This window comes from Chrysochloris asiatica, unplaced genomic scaffold, assembly GCF_000296735.1.
Source record: "Chrysochloris asiatica unplaced genomic scaffold, ChrAsi1.0 scaffold00004, whole genome shotgun sequence".
NCBI classification, from domain to species: Eukaryota; Metazoa; Chordata; class Mammalia; order Afrosoricida; family Chrysochloridae; genus Chrysochloris; species Chrysochloris asiatica.
Genome location: NW_006408522.1, coordinates 21,884,686 through 21,897,458, shown reverse-complemented (window position 1 = coordinate 21,897,458; position 12,773 = coordinate 21,884,686). Strand labels below are relative to the sequence as shown.

The window sequence follows — 12,773 nt, the reverse complement described above, 5'->3', positions numbered from 1 at the left end:
GCTTTCTGCTCCCGTAAAGATTTACAGCCTTGGAAACCATGTGCAGGGTCGCTATGTGTCGGAACCGACTCCACGGCACATAACAACAACAATATACATACAGCTCTGGTAGCGTAATGGTTACGAATCGGGCTGCAAACCTTAAGGTCATCAATTCGAAACTACCAGCTGTTCCATGGGAGAAAGATGAGGTTTTCTGCTCCTGTCAAGATTTACAGCCTCAGAAACCTTGTACAGGGTCGCTATGGGTCGGAACCGATTCGATGGCACTTAACAACAACAACAACATATACCTACAGCAGGCATTAATAAATACTGCCCAGGAAGAAGAATACAGTTAAATTATTCTATAACCAAAGTCATTATTTTGATAAATGATGCCCTATTGAGCTAGTTTATAGCTAATAATACCACACACCAAGTTATCCTGTACAATAGTGTGCATTTCATAACTAGTTTACCTTGGAGGGTATGCACAGACATTCAAACATGCGAATAAAAAAGATGATCAGGAAATTATACTAATTAAAATTCTACTGGGGGGCAGAAATTTTCATTTTTATGTTCTTTCTTTACTTTCTATATTTCAATAGTGTTTGAAATCTCATTTTTTTCAAATGCAGACAGTATTATATTAATAACTTTTAAAACAAAAATAAACAAGTTCTTTATGGTTTTTGTTTACAATCTATCTTTAATGGCCAAATTGAGTTTATAATAATACCTATGTAACATTTTCTGAGGCCTGGTGTTCCACTGTACAATAAACGATAGCCTGGTAAAACTGTAAGGTCGGCAGTTCAAACCCACCAGCACCCTGTGCAGGGTCACTATGAGTTGGAACTGACTCAAGACTACACAGCAACAACATATAGCATTTTCCAGTATAAAATTATCTCAGTTATGCTTGAATTCCCATTTGTCTATGGATCAGCACATTCTTAAAATTACTTTCTAAAGAGAATCTTGCTTCTATCCAAGGGCACTTCTTGGCAGAATTCAATTTACCACCAAGTGGGGAACCACCTCACGTACACCATATACTTGTCAAGCTTCTCAATTTTCACTCCCAAGCCCATCTCAGTTGATTGCTAAAACATATTACACTTAAAATACAATGATACTACACTCTGAGTATTTGTCAGGTTAATACTCAATTTGTTATGCATTAAGGTCTTTAAAAGGCATCAATGAGGAAAACTATTTGAGAATTGCCTCCTGAACTTCGATACATTAATATATATCCCTGTATTAAACCAAAATGGCAGAGCTTCATAGCTAGATTCTATCAGCTCTCCTTGACTCCATTCTAAAATATTGCTTTTTCTAAATATGGCCTAATATCACTGACCTGTATCAAGAGTCACTATAAAAAGTAGCCTAATAATAGTAGTCACTGTTTACTAAAGAATGTTGTGTATTACACTGCAGTGCTCTTTTTACTTTTTAGTTTACTGAACATTTATTTTGTATAAATTTCTGTTCTAGGTACTACAGAAACAGTAGTGAAGAGCTTCTAAGGCACTCAGAGTTTGACTTGACATGTAAAAGGAAGCCATACAGAGGGTCTAAGCATGCAATTTTGCTGTAAATAGATTTACAAAGGTGGTGGAACATACAAGAGATCAAGTTATGAAAACTTCTTAGGTATAACTAAACACTTTGAAGGAATGAGTTGCTGGGCCCAGGGAGGCTGAGGCCCATGGTCTCAGGTGACACCGTGGTCAATTAGCATAACATAGTCCACAAGACAATGTTCTACATTCTGTTTTGGTGAGAACCAACTGGGGTCTTAACAGCTCACAAGGGGCCATGTAGGGTTCAACTACTGATCTCTCTCTGTTTGGAGGAAAGAAGAATGAATAAAATAAAAAATTCAAGGAGACAATTAGTTCAATGGACTCACAGACCACTTGAACATCGGTCTCCATAACCTTGAGACCAGAAGAACTAAATGATGCCCAGTTACCACTACCAATCTCTCGGGAAAGCATTACATTAGAAGAACCTGGATAAAGTGGAAGAAAAAAGTGAAACACAACACAAAATCATTAAAATAATAATAATAATAACAGACTTACTGACTAGAGAGATTGGTGGAATCCCCAAGACTGACCCTTACTCACTCTTCACATCTAGAAATGGACACCCCCCCAACCCCCCGGCCAGCTCAATTTTCAACCAAACAATAGACAGGTCTAGAAGGGGAACAACAACACTACAGAGGTATACACATTTTAGAATAAGCAATCCTTTGAAATCAAAAGGACAGAACTGACCCAAGTACAAGGTTCAGAAGGGTTAGCAAAGAAGAAAGAATGGAAGCAAACACAAGGAGAAAGTGGGGTACGCGAGTTTATATTGAGGATATTGCAATCAATGAGATGAACAAAATGTATCTGAATTATTGAATACAAAACTGATCTGCTCGGTAAACCTTTACCCATTGCACAAGTTAAAATGACTAATCTTTTTAATTTTTTTTTTTTTAAGGCATTCATTTGAGAGTTTTGAACTAAGGACTGACAAGCTTTGATTTATGTGTTCTGGCTACTATGTTTAGAATAAACTAAGGATAGATAGACGGAAGGAAGATAAACCATGTAGGAGCCTTTCACCAGAATACAAAAAATAGATCAAGATTCAGCAGCAGAGACGGTGAAGAGTGGTCATATTCTTTTTGAAGGTATAGCAAACACATTTGCTAACATTAGACATGGGGTGTAACTCAAAGAGAAGAAAGAAAGATTCCAAGATTTTGTGGCCTAGGGGGATAAAAATGGAGTTGCCATTTCCTGATTTAGAAAACACTGGATGAGGAGAATGTTATAAGAAGATAGCCTTGATATAGCTGTCAGACATTCAACAAGATGTCAAGGAGACATCTGAATACAAGCATCTGGAATCAAGCTGAGAAGGAGCAGTTAAAACAAGTAGAGGAAAGTCAGGAGAGTCAAATTAAGAAAGTATTTAAGTAGGGAAGAAAACCCAATTTTGCAGGCGAGCAAACTGCTAGAGAAATGTCCTTAAGTAGGTAAGCGGGAATGGGAACTACGGACATTTTGCACTAGATAATTCTACACATTGTGGAGGCCTGTGCTGTGCATTGTAGGATGTTTAGCAGTATCCCTGACTTCTCCCCAGTAGATGCCACTTCACATCACCCCAAACTGCCCCCGCACCCCATCTCCCAATCATGACAATCTTGTCTCCATGACTGCACCCAAGAATATGACCACTCTTCACGGTCTCTGCTTCTGAACTTTGATCTATTTTTTGAATTCTGGTGAAAGGCTCCTACTTGGTTTCTCTTCCGTGTCTGTCTTCAGTCTATCTATTCTCAGTTTATTCTCAACATAGTAGCCAGAATGATACTTTTCAAACATAAATCAAAGCTTGTTAGTCCTTAGTTCAAAACTCTCAAAAATGAATTCCTCTATGTCTCCATGGAGAAACAAATGTCTCCAAATACTGCCTAATTTCCTGGGAAGGAGGGATGGGGACAATAGACTCCCTAGGTGAGGTTGTTGTTAAGTACCGTGGAGTTGGTTCCGACTTATAGTGAACCTGCACAGGGTTTCCGAGGCTACAAATATTTATGGGAGCAGAAAGCCTCATCTTTCTCCTGCAGAAAAAGTTTTGAACTGCCGACCTTGAAGTTAGCAGCCTGATTTGTAACCACTACACTACCAGAGCTCCTTATTCCTAATTGAGAACCACTGAAATAAATGAAGGAATTGGCCTTTGCTGGAAACACAGACTATTCATCCATATAAAAGGAATAATAGCAAATGCTATGAGCAGAGTTATTGTTGTTAAGTGCCACTGAGTCTGTTCTGTGCATTAACCCACAGTGCCACACCAGAGGTACATGATAATAATGTTGAGTACCTCCTACTTAGATTCTCTTACATGTAGATATAATCAACTGAAGCCAGAAAAGACCTGAAGAAGTTGCTAACACATGAAAAACCAGTCACCACTCTTAAGAAAACAATTGGCATTTTGTTCTTGGGCTACATTTACCTTTGAAATGATTCTAACACAAAATGTTATGTTTTTTTGTGTTCCTCTATGCTCAATTACGGAGTCCTGATATGGCGCTTGGATTAATGCACTGGACTGCAAAGTCAATTTGAACTGCAACGTCAGTGGTTCAAACTCACCAACCGCTCCTGGGAAACGCTATACAGGGTCACTATGAGTTAGAACCAACTTGGCAGCACTTAACAACCACCACATGCCCACTTACAAAGGAGCCTGGTGGTGTCGTGGGTTAGACATTGGGCTGCTAATTGTAAGGACAGCAGTTTGAACCCACAGATGGTCCACAGAAGGAAGATGAGGCTGTCTGCTCTCACAAAGCTTTATAACCTTGGAAACCATAAAGAGCACTTCTACTGTGTCCTACAGGATCATTAGGAAGCAGACCTGACCATGGCAGTGGGTAGTCCCACTTGCAAACTGCCCTGTGGTTTCAGGTTTCCTGGATTTCTTCTAAAAGCAAAGGAGGAAAACATCACTAATGATTTAGTATGGATTCACAAATGTTACTACTACTCTCAACAGGGTTCTATTTTTAAAGGAAGTGAGGAAAATGGACTTAGAGAAACAAAACTCCAATGATAACTTACTTATGCCCTTCAAATTATCCCACCAAATTACCATGTACAGTGCTTAGAAGAGTCTACACGCTCTCTCTTAAAGGATACAAGACAATATGTTAGGTGGTTAGGATTTGGAGGGGCACCAGGAGTACATTAAAGGAGCCTTCAACAATCATGAAATGGTGACACTGGTTTTACATAGGTCTATCAGGAGGCTTTCTGCTCCCATAAATACTTGCAGCCTCGGAAACCCTGTGCAGGGGGCCACTATGAGTTGGAACCGACTCCACGGTACTTAACAACAACAATCAGGAGTCCTGGTGTGGCGCTGTGGGTTAATGTGCCAGACTGCAAAGCTGTCTGAACTGCAAGGTTGGCGGTTCAAGCTCACTAGCTGCTCCTCGGATACCCTATACAGGGTCCCCATGGGTCAGAATAGACTTGACAGCACTTAACAACAATCAAATTCCAGGGTTATATGAATATCTCTAAGAGAAAGAAAATATAGTCATAGTATCTGTATAAGTTGCAAATAACAGGTCTTATCCTGTTACATTATGAATTAGGGTTGAAGAGCAAAAATACAACACAAAAAATATTCTACAAATTCAAGAAAATCAAAAGCCCTAAAATTCTTATTAAAATATTTGGCTTCCAAACTTATTCTTGAAAATGATCCACAAGCTAGAGAAATCTCACTGAATCTGAGTTGCAAATATTCTCTTATTATTCCCCGTTTAAATATTGCTCTGCTTTCTATCATGGGAAGAAATTAAATTGGTCAGGCATGACCTGGTTTTCCACTATGCCTTTACAGTTGCTACTCAAACAACATCTTGTGTTCCTTTCAATGATGAAATAATGAGACTCTGATTTGTTCTAAAAAGTTCCCAAGATCCAAGTCCAGATTACCTGATTATAATTTCTTACATCATCTTTTAAATACCCCAAATCCTAAGAACAAAAGTAAAGGAGTAAATGTATTAGGGGAGGACGGGGTATGCTAGAACTCCTATGCATTTACCTCTGAAGAGAAACATGAAAGGGGAAGGAGAATGAAATAAACTTGGTGGGTGCTGGAAAACTGCCCAAGGAAAACCTGTGATGTCTCAGGTAACAAAAGGATGCAATCATAAACAAGGGTGTCCTCCTGAATCCAAAAGAGACCTGTTGTTGCTAGGTGCTGCCGAGTCGGTTCAGACCCATAGCGACCCTGTATAGGGTTCTCAAGGAGCAGCTGGGAAGCCTGAACCACCAACCTTGCAGTTCAAACGACTTTGCAATCTGACGCATTGGCCCACAGTACCACACCAGGACTCCCAAAGAGACCTACTACTTCTTAAAAGTTCTGAAAGGTTTGTTCTTGGAGCCAGAGCCATTAGACTCAATGACTGTGAAGTCGATCCAAAAAGTCTTCTAAGTCCATTTGAAATTACAACACAACACAAAGACTCCACACCTATTATCACAACACAACCACTTTACGTTTCTCATCCATTTTCTCTTTTGCCCCCTGGAATCTCTAAGGAAGCCCATAAGAGGGAGCTTCAGAAAGCTCATGGAAAAATGAAATTTAAAAAAAATAATGGAATTCTTCAATGAACTTTTTGAACCCCCCTTTGTACAATTCTCATTTTCAAGGTCTAAATACTTCAATAGTACCTAATCTCAGATCCTCATTTTACAGAAGAAAAATCTTTAAAAAAAAAAGCTTCAGTGTTTTAGTCAAGGTCTTATAGATAGTTGATCTCTGATCTCCCATTTCTGGGAGGCATTGTTTAGAACTCTTTAACAGTTTCAGGACAGCTGCTAGAAGTCTCAAAGGCGGGAAGGCTAATTAACAATCTACACAAGGACATAAGGCCATATTATATAACCTCATACTCACATAGGGAGGAGTCCTGGTGTGGCACTGCAGGATAAGCACTGAACTTCTGACCAAAAGGTTGGCGGTTCAAAACCACAAGACACTCTTTGAAAACCCTATACAGGGTCGCTATGAGCCGGAACTGACTCTAAGGCACTTAACAACAACAACAGCAACATACTCATATATATAGCAGTAGCAGCTGAGAACAAGCACAAGTTGCCAAACTTTGAAATACATAAATGTAAGAGAAGAAGCTACATTCCATTAACTAACAGACAAATTCTCTAAGAAAACTAGTTTAAATTCTTGGCATTGATTATCAATAAGTGTAGGAGCTTTTACACCTATTTACAGCTAGCTGAAGCAGAAGCATTTTTCTGCCTTCCTCCCTGATTCCCCTGACAAAAATGATCTCGTACTCCTAAATTCCCACAGGAATTTATCAGTGTGGTGCTGTTGGACAAGTGCTGGACAGCGAACCACAAGGTTGGCAGTTCAAACCCACCAGCTGTTCCTTGGAAACTCTGTACAGGGTTGCCATGAGTCGGAATCAACTGTACAGCACTTAACAACATCTAACAATACCACAGTTTGCCTGCTGTGGTTAAGTGCAGTTATTTGCTCTCCTATTAAATTACCAGGCTCCCCTACTACTTAACAACAACAACTCTGAAAACAAAACTATATCTTCTTGGGGGGTTTTTTGTGTTTGTTTTTTTAAATTCCCACAGAGTCTACCACACCTATATTTTCATCTAACTTTGTTAAATGATGTATAAATAGGCTGATTATTTTCAAAGTTTGGTGTTGCCATATTGAAGGATTGAAATGTACTATTAGTAGAAAACAATAAATAAATAAACACACATTGCCATCTAGTCGATTCTGACTCATAGCGTTCCCGTTTTCCAAGGCAATCATCTTTACGAAGCACACTGCTCCATCTTTCTTCTGCAGTGGCTGGTAGATTTGAACAGCCAACCTTTCAGGTAGCAACTGAGCACTGTAACCACTGCATTGTCAGGGCTCCCCATATCACACAACAGGAGAGTTAAAATAGATCTCAACGCCAGAAAAAGAAGTCAGATAAGATTATCTTCTAATTTCCAAATGATTCATTTTTCATTCATTTACCAATCTGCTGGTGGTACTTTAAGCCAAAACAAATTAACAATAGTAATATATTTTTAGCATTCTAAAGGTGTATGCTGTTCCATAAAAAGTTTTGTGCTTTAAAAAAATACAGTAACAAACTTTTGTGAAGAGATTGCTATGTGCTGTTGAGTCCATTTCTACTGAGTGTAGAGTAGAAGTGCCCCACAGGTTTCTTAGGCTGTGATCTCTATGGGAACAGTTCGCCAGGTCTTTTTCTCCTGAACAGTAGCTAGATGGGTTCAAACCATTAACCTTTTGGTTAGCAGCCTAGCACTTAACCATTGTACCACCAGGGCTCTTTGTGTTGTTATTAATTACCATCAAGTCCTTCCAACTCATAAGACCCTGGAAAGGGCTTCCCAAGGAGCTTAATGCCTCACCCAATAATTTATTCTCTGTATCACTCCTCTGCTTGGCTTGGGTTGTTCTCACCATCCAAATAGCCCAGACACCTCTCTCTCTTTCCAAATGCCAGTCTTCTGTGCAACCTTTTCTTACCTTACAAATTACATGTAATCTCTTCCAACTGCCATATGCTATAACTATTTGCACCATTTTACATTTCTGCCAGTATATTACAAACTCCCTAAATGTGACACTGTGGGATACATCAATGGACAGCAAGGCTGGTTTGAACCACAAGGGCGGCTGTTCAAACTCTCTAGCCACTCCTTGGAAATCCTATACAGGGTCCCTTTGAGTCACAACCAACTCAACGGCACTTAACAACAACAGTGAAAATGACTTACTACTTTCTGTAAATTTTGATCAATGTACTAAATTTGTTAGATTGAAATAATGCTAACTGGCCCCATACACTTGAAAACAGTCAAAAAGTACAGAATGGTCAAAAAGCGATATTTTAAAATGTGACATATACCATATTTTAAAAATCACTATCAAGTTAACGGTCAAAACACAAACAAATGAAAACCATCATAGTTCTCATGTTACCACTAAACCCATATACCATGATTTCAACTGTACACTACAAGCTGTACCACATCAACATAACAGACTGGGTCATGTGACCTTCACCAGTCACTCACAGCCCAGCTAATCACACACCCCCACCACCACACACGCATTTATGACATCATGACATTCAAAATCCTTTTCAAACACTCTAGTCTTTAAAAGTTTTTCATTAATAGACTCCAAAATAAATAAACTCTGCTATTTTGAAAAGGTCCTCAGGTTATCGTGAAACACAACCACAGATACCTCTCCCATGTAGGCAGAGCAAAGCAGGCACTCTGCTAGGAAGGAAGTACGCTACAAAGAAAGGCCCATCACTTCAGAAGTCACATGACCTCCATTCCAGTCCTGCCTGGTTTCCTCTCTAGTCATCTGACCCAGAACATCAGGTTATTTTATTTATTTATTTTTGTCTAATCTATTTACTACAAGGATCAAACGCTATGCACAGTAAAACCTAAAACACCCACTGCCACTGAGTTGATTCTGACTCAACAGCGACCCTATAGAACAGAGCAGAACTGCTCTCTAGGGTTTCTGGAACTGTAAACCTTTACAGGAACCAACAGAACCACCCGCAGAGCACTGGTGGTTCCTTAGCAGCCTAATGTTTAACCCACTACACCCACTACACGGCCAGTATTGTTTAAGTATTGTAAAGCACTATGCAAATGAAGGCATTCAAATACTTGTTAGTTGATTCTGGAGTACCTGAACGCTGCTTGCTCTCATTTTCTTAAGTACATCTAACTGGTTTATCATGTAGCACAAAAAGTCATTTCTAGTCCATGTATTCAAAATGAATTTATTGGCATGAGATAACATGCAATATGAGTTTGGAAGTGTCATAGGGTCAAAGTAATGAGTGTCATGGGGAGGCATGCTAAACCAGGTAAAATGTGAGTTGTAACTGGGAAGATGAAAACTGAGGATTCTCTTATTCCAAAGGAGAAATGCAGGCTACAGTAAGGTCAGTATTTGTATAGCACAGAGGCCAAAATGAAGAGTAAGTAAAATTTTAAATGGCAGGAGGATGCTTAACAAGTTTAAATTTTATGAGACAGTTATTAAATACAACTATATATATTCTTGAGCTAAGGAGCTCTGGTAGCGTAGTGGTTACGAATTGGGCTGCGAACCTTAAGGTCAGCGGTTCGAAACTACCAGCCGCTCTGCGGGAGAAAGATGAGGCTTTCTACTCCCGTAAAGATTTACACCCTCGGAAACCCTGTACAGGGTCGCTATGGGTCGGAACCGACTCGATGGCACTTAACAACAACAGTGATAAGGTGAGAATGGTCTGAGAAGAAAATGATCCTAGCAGATGGGCGGAGGATGAATTAAAGTGATCTGAGCTGAGTGCCAGGATAGCCACTTGGAAGATTTTTATACTTTAATGAGGTAGATAAGATTCTGCAACAAAGTAGTAACTAAGGACATGAAGCTCACCAGCTGCTCCTTGGAAACCTTATACAGGGTCGTTATGGGTCGGAACCAACTCGATGGCACTTAACAAGAAGGACATGAAAAGGGGAAAATCTGACAGACACTGCAGAGAATCCACTAGACCTGGAAATAGGCTGACTTAGATGAGATAGAAATAGAAAATGATACCAATGACCTCGACATGGGTAACCGATCAAACAACCACAGGAGTACAGCACTATCAATTCTTGCACTAGCTTTTCCAGACTGCATCTGCGTCTGTTCATCTCTGTATAGCAGGTCCAGAGTAAGACACCTATGCACTTTAGATGGAAGCAGTCAGCCACCACGATGGCAGGAAATTATCCCAGAACCCAAGGTTCCAATACAATGTGTTTCTTGATGAAGATAATCTGTTTTTTTAAATCTATGGAATTTCCCCTCACCTACACAACTGGAGAAAAGGAAAATTTCTTCTCCCTATTTATCCCCCAACTATTCTGGACATCTATGAAGTTCAAGTTCAATTCTATGTGAATCACTTAAGTCACATGTAAACAAAACACAGATAACTCCATTAAGAGCAATAGGTGTAGCAACATAAATTAGGCAAATCCTACTTTATTAAAAGGTTCATTTTAAACTGGGACAAAGCCAAGTTGTTGACATTTAAGATTAAAATAGCCATAAAGCAATCTTGTACAGATATTTTTAATGCATCACAAAACATTAAAGACAAATTAATTCCGTGTCGGAATGCATCACAAAACATTAAAAGACAAATTAATTCTGTGCTCCATGATTCTGCAGTTTTCCTGGAGCATTTTAATTTCTGCAGTTTTCAAACCATGCAGTTGGAAAGGAGATGTCAAATCAAAGTATTTCTCCTTGTCTAAAAGATGAGGCTTTCTACTCCCGTAAAGATTTACACCCTCGGAAACCCTGTACAGGGTCGCTATGGGTCGGAACCGACTCGATGGCACTTAACAACAACAACAAAATGCATATCATGCTGTTTCCAATGGGTATCAATAACACTGTGCATTTAATAAAGATCTAGTTGTACACAGTTCTTTCTAAGAAGAGCTATGTATAAATTTAATGAAAAAAAGAACTTATGTCAACCCACAGCACTGTGGTAAAAGAAGCTCTAACGTTTGGCTTCAATTAGCTATGGTAACAACATCCCATTCCCAAAAAGGATTGTACAACCTAGTTGAAAAACATGTCTATTTCATGTAGATTTTAATGGGGTTTCAAAACGCTATTTACATACATTCTACTAGCACAAACAAGTAAAACTCTGCGATAGATGCCACTGCCTTGGTTTAAAAAAAAAGTAATAATAAGCCTACCTTGCAAACAGGTTAAAATATTACCTACAAGGGTTACCAAACTATGATCACGTTATGAATAAGATCTCTCTCCATGCCACAGTCTAAATCTTTCCGGGGTACAGGATCTTTTTTTTCTTCTTGTCGGAAATAAGACGGAGTATTAGGAGATACAGAAGGTCAGGTTTAAAGCTACCGAATACAGCAGCTCCTCGCTGCCCTGGCACAGGAAAGAAAGCCTCCAAGCTCGGAGGGGAAGACCAGTCTCATCCCCTCCACTCTGAGAGCAGGTGCAGAAACAGACGCCCTGGAGTTTCGACACTGCAACTACCTTACTCCACCGTGGACCCAGGAGCCTCTATTCCAGTCACCCCCAGAGCCTGTACACCTGGGCGACAGCGCGGTGGACTGCTACCTAATCCTTTCCATCTGACAGGCTCCCCCCCACCCCCCACCTCCCTCACAGCAGTCGCAGGACACGTAGTCTCGAGGTCCCGAGAGGAAACAAACCTCAAGGCTGCAAATGGGGCGCGAGTGGGGCCCACCAAGCCCTGGCAGTCCCCCGAGAAGATGTGGGCCCGGGGCGGGGTCTCGGCCCCCGCGCCCGAAGCCCGGACTCGCCCCCTCGGGTTCCCGGCCGCCGCTCACCGTGAAGGGAACATCCCCGACGCTGCCCACGGAGTAGCAATTGTCTCCAGGGTTGACAGCCCCGGTGAGGACCTGATGCAGATGCATCTCCGGAGCGTGGGCTGGCGCGAGAAGGGAGACAAGCCCCGCGCCTGGCCCTTCTCCAGCCGCGAGAGCCGCTTCCCCCTCCGCCTCCCAGGGGACCCACCCCGCGGCGGCTCCGGCTTAACGCCTCGCCCTTCTTTCGCCTCCCCAGCGCCTCCTCCCTGCCATGGGAGTTCTTCGACCGCTGCCACCGCCCGAGTCGCTGCTCGACTGCGGAAATGCCCGGATGCTCCCGCTGCCTGCTGCACCGGCGCACAAATGCGGGAGGAGGGCAAGGGTGCGAGTGAGGCGGGGGAGGGCGGCCAGGGAGCGCGCTAACCAGGCGCGTGCTGGAAAGGACGCTCCGCCAGAGGGAGACCGGCGGCGCGCGCGCGCGCCCAGCCCCCCGGAGCGATGGTCAAATGAGAGGATAAAGCCCTCCTCCGTTGCTGTTTGCTTCTCTCCGCCTCCTCCCACCCTGCTTTTGCGCGTGCGCGCGCAGTGGTTTCCAAGGCAATTGCGCGTGCTACAAGGACCCGCCGTCCCGGGGACTGCGCGCGCAGACGTGCGGGAGTTCCCTTGGAACCTCTGGGAATATGACCGTTCGCGGTGGAGGCGGCTGGGGAGGCGGGGAGGCGGGGAGGAAGGGGAGGAAAAGAGGGCCGAGTCCGCAGGGGCGAGAAGGAGACAAGA

The 12,773-nt window shown here is 41.9% G+C and overlaps 1 protein-coding gene across 3 annotated transcripts in view; it reads right to left on the bottom strand.

Moving 5' to 3' along the window:
* DMXL2 (Dmx-like 2) overlaps positions 1–12,320 on the bottom strand; it is a 192,917-nt gene extending 180,597 nt beyond the window's left edge. For 2 of the 3 annotated variants that reach the window (XM_006831646.1, XM_006831647.1), the window contains exon 1: positions 12,018–12,320. In XM_006831646.1, coding sequence (XP_006831709.1) covers positions 12,018–12,104 — 87 coding nt within the window. In that variant the 5' untranslated portion in view covers positions 12,105–12,320. The remainder of the gene's footprint in view (positions 1–12,017) is intronic. The other variant, XM_006831645.1, reaches the window with a different exon arrangement.
* Between the last annotated feature and the right edge of the window lie 453 nt (positions 12,321–12,773).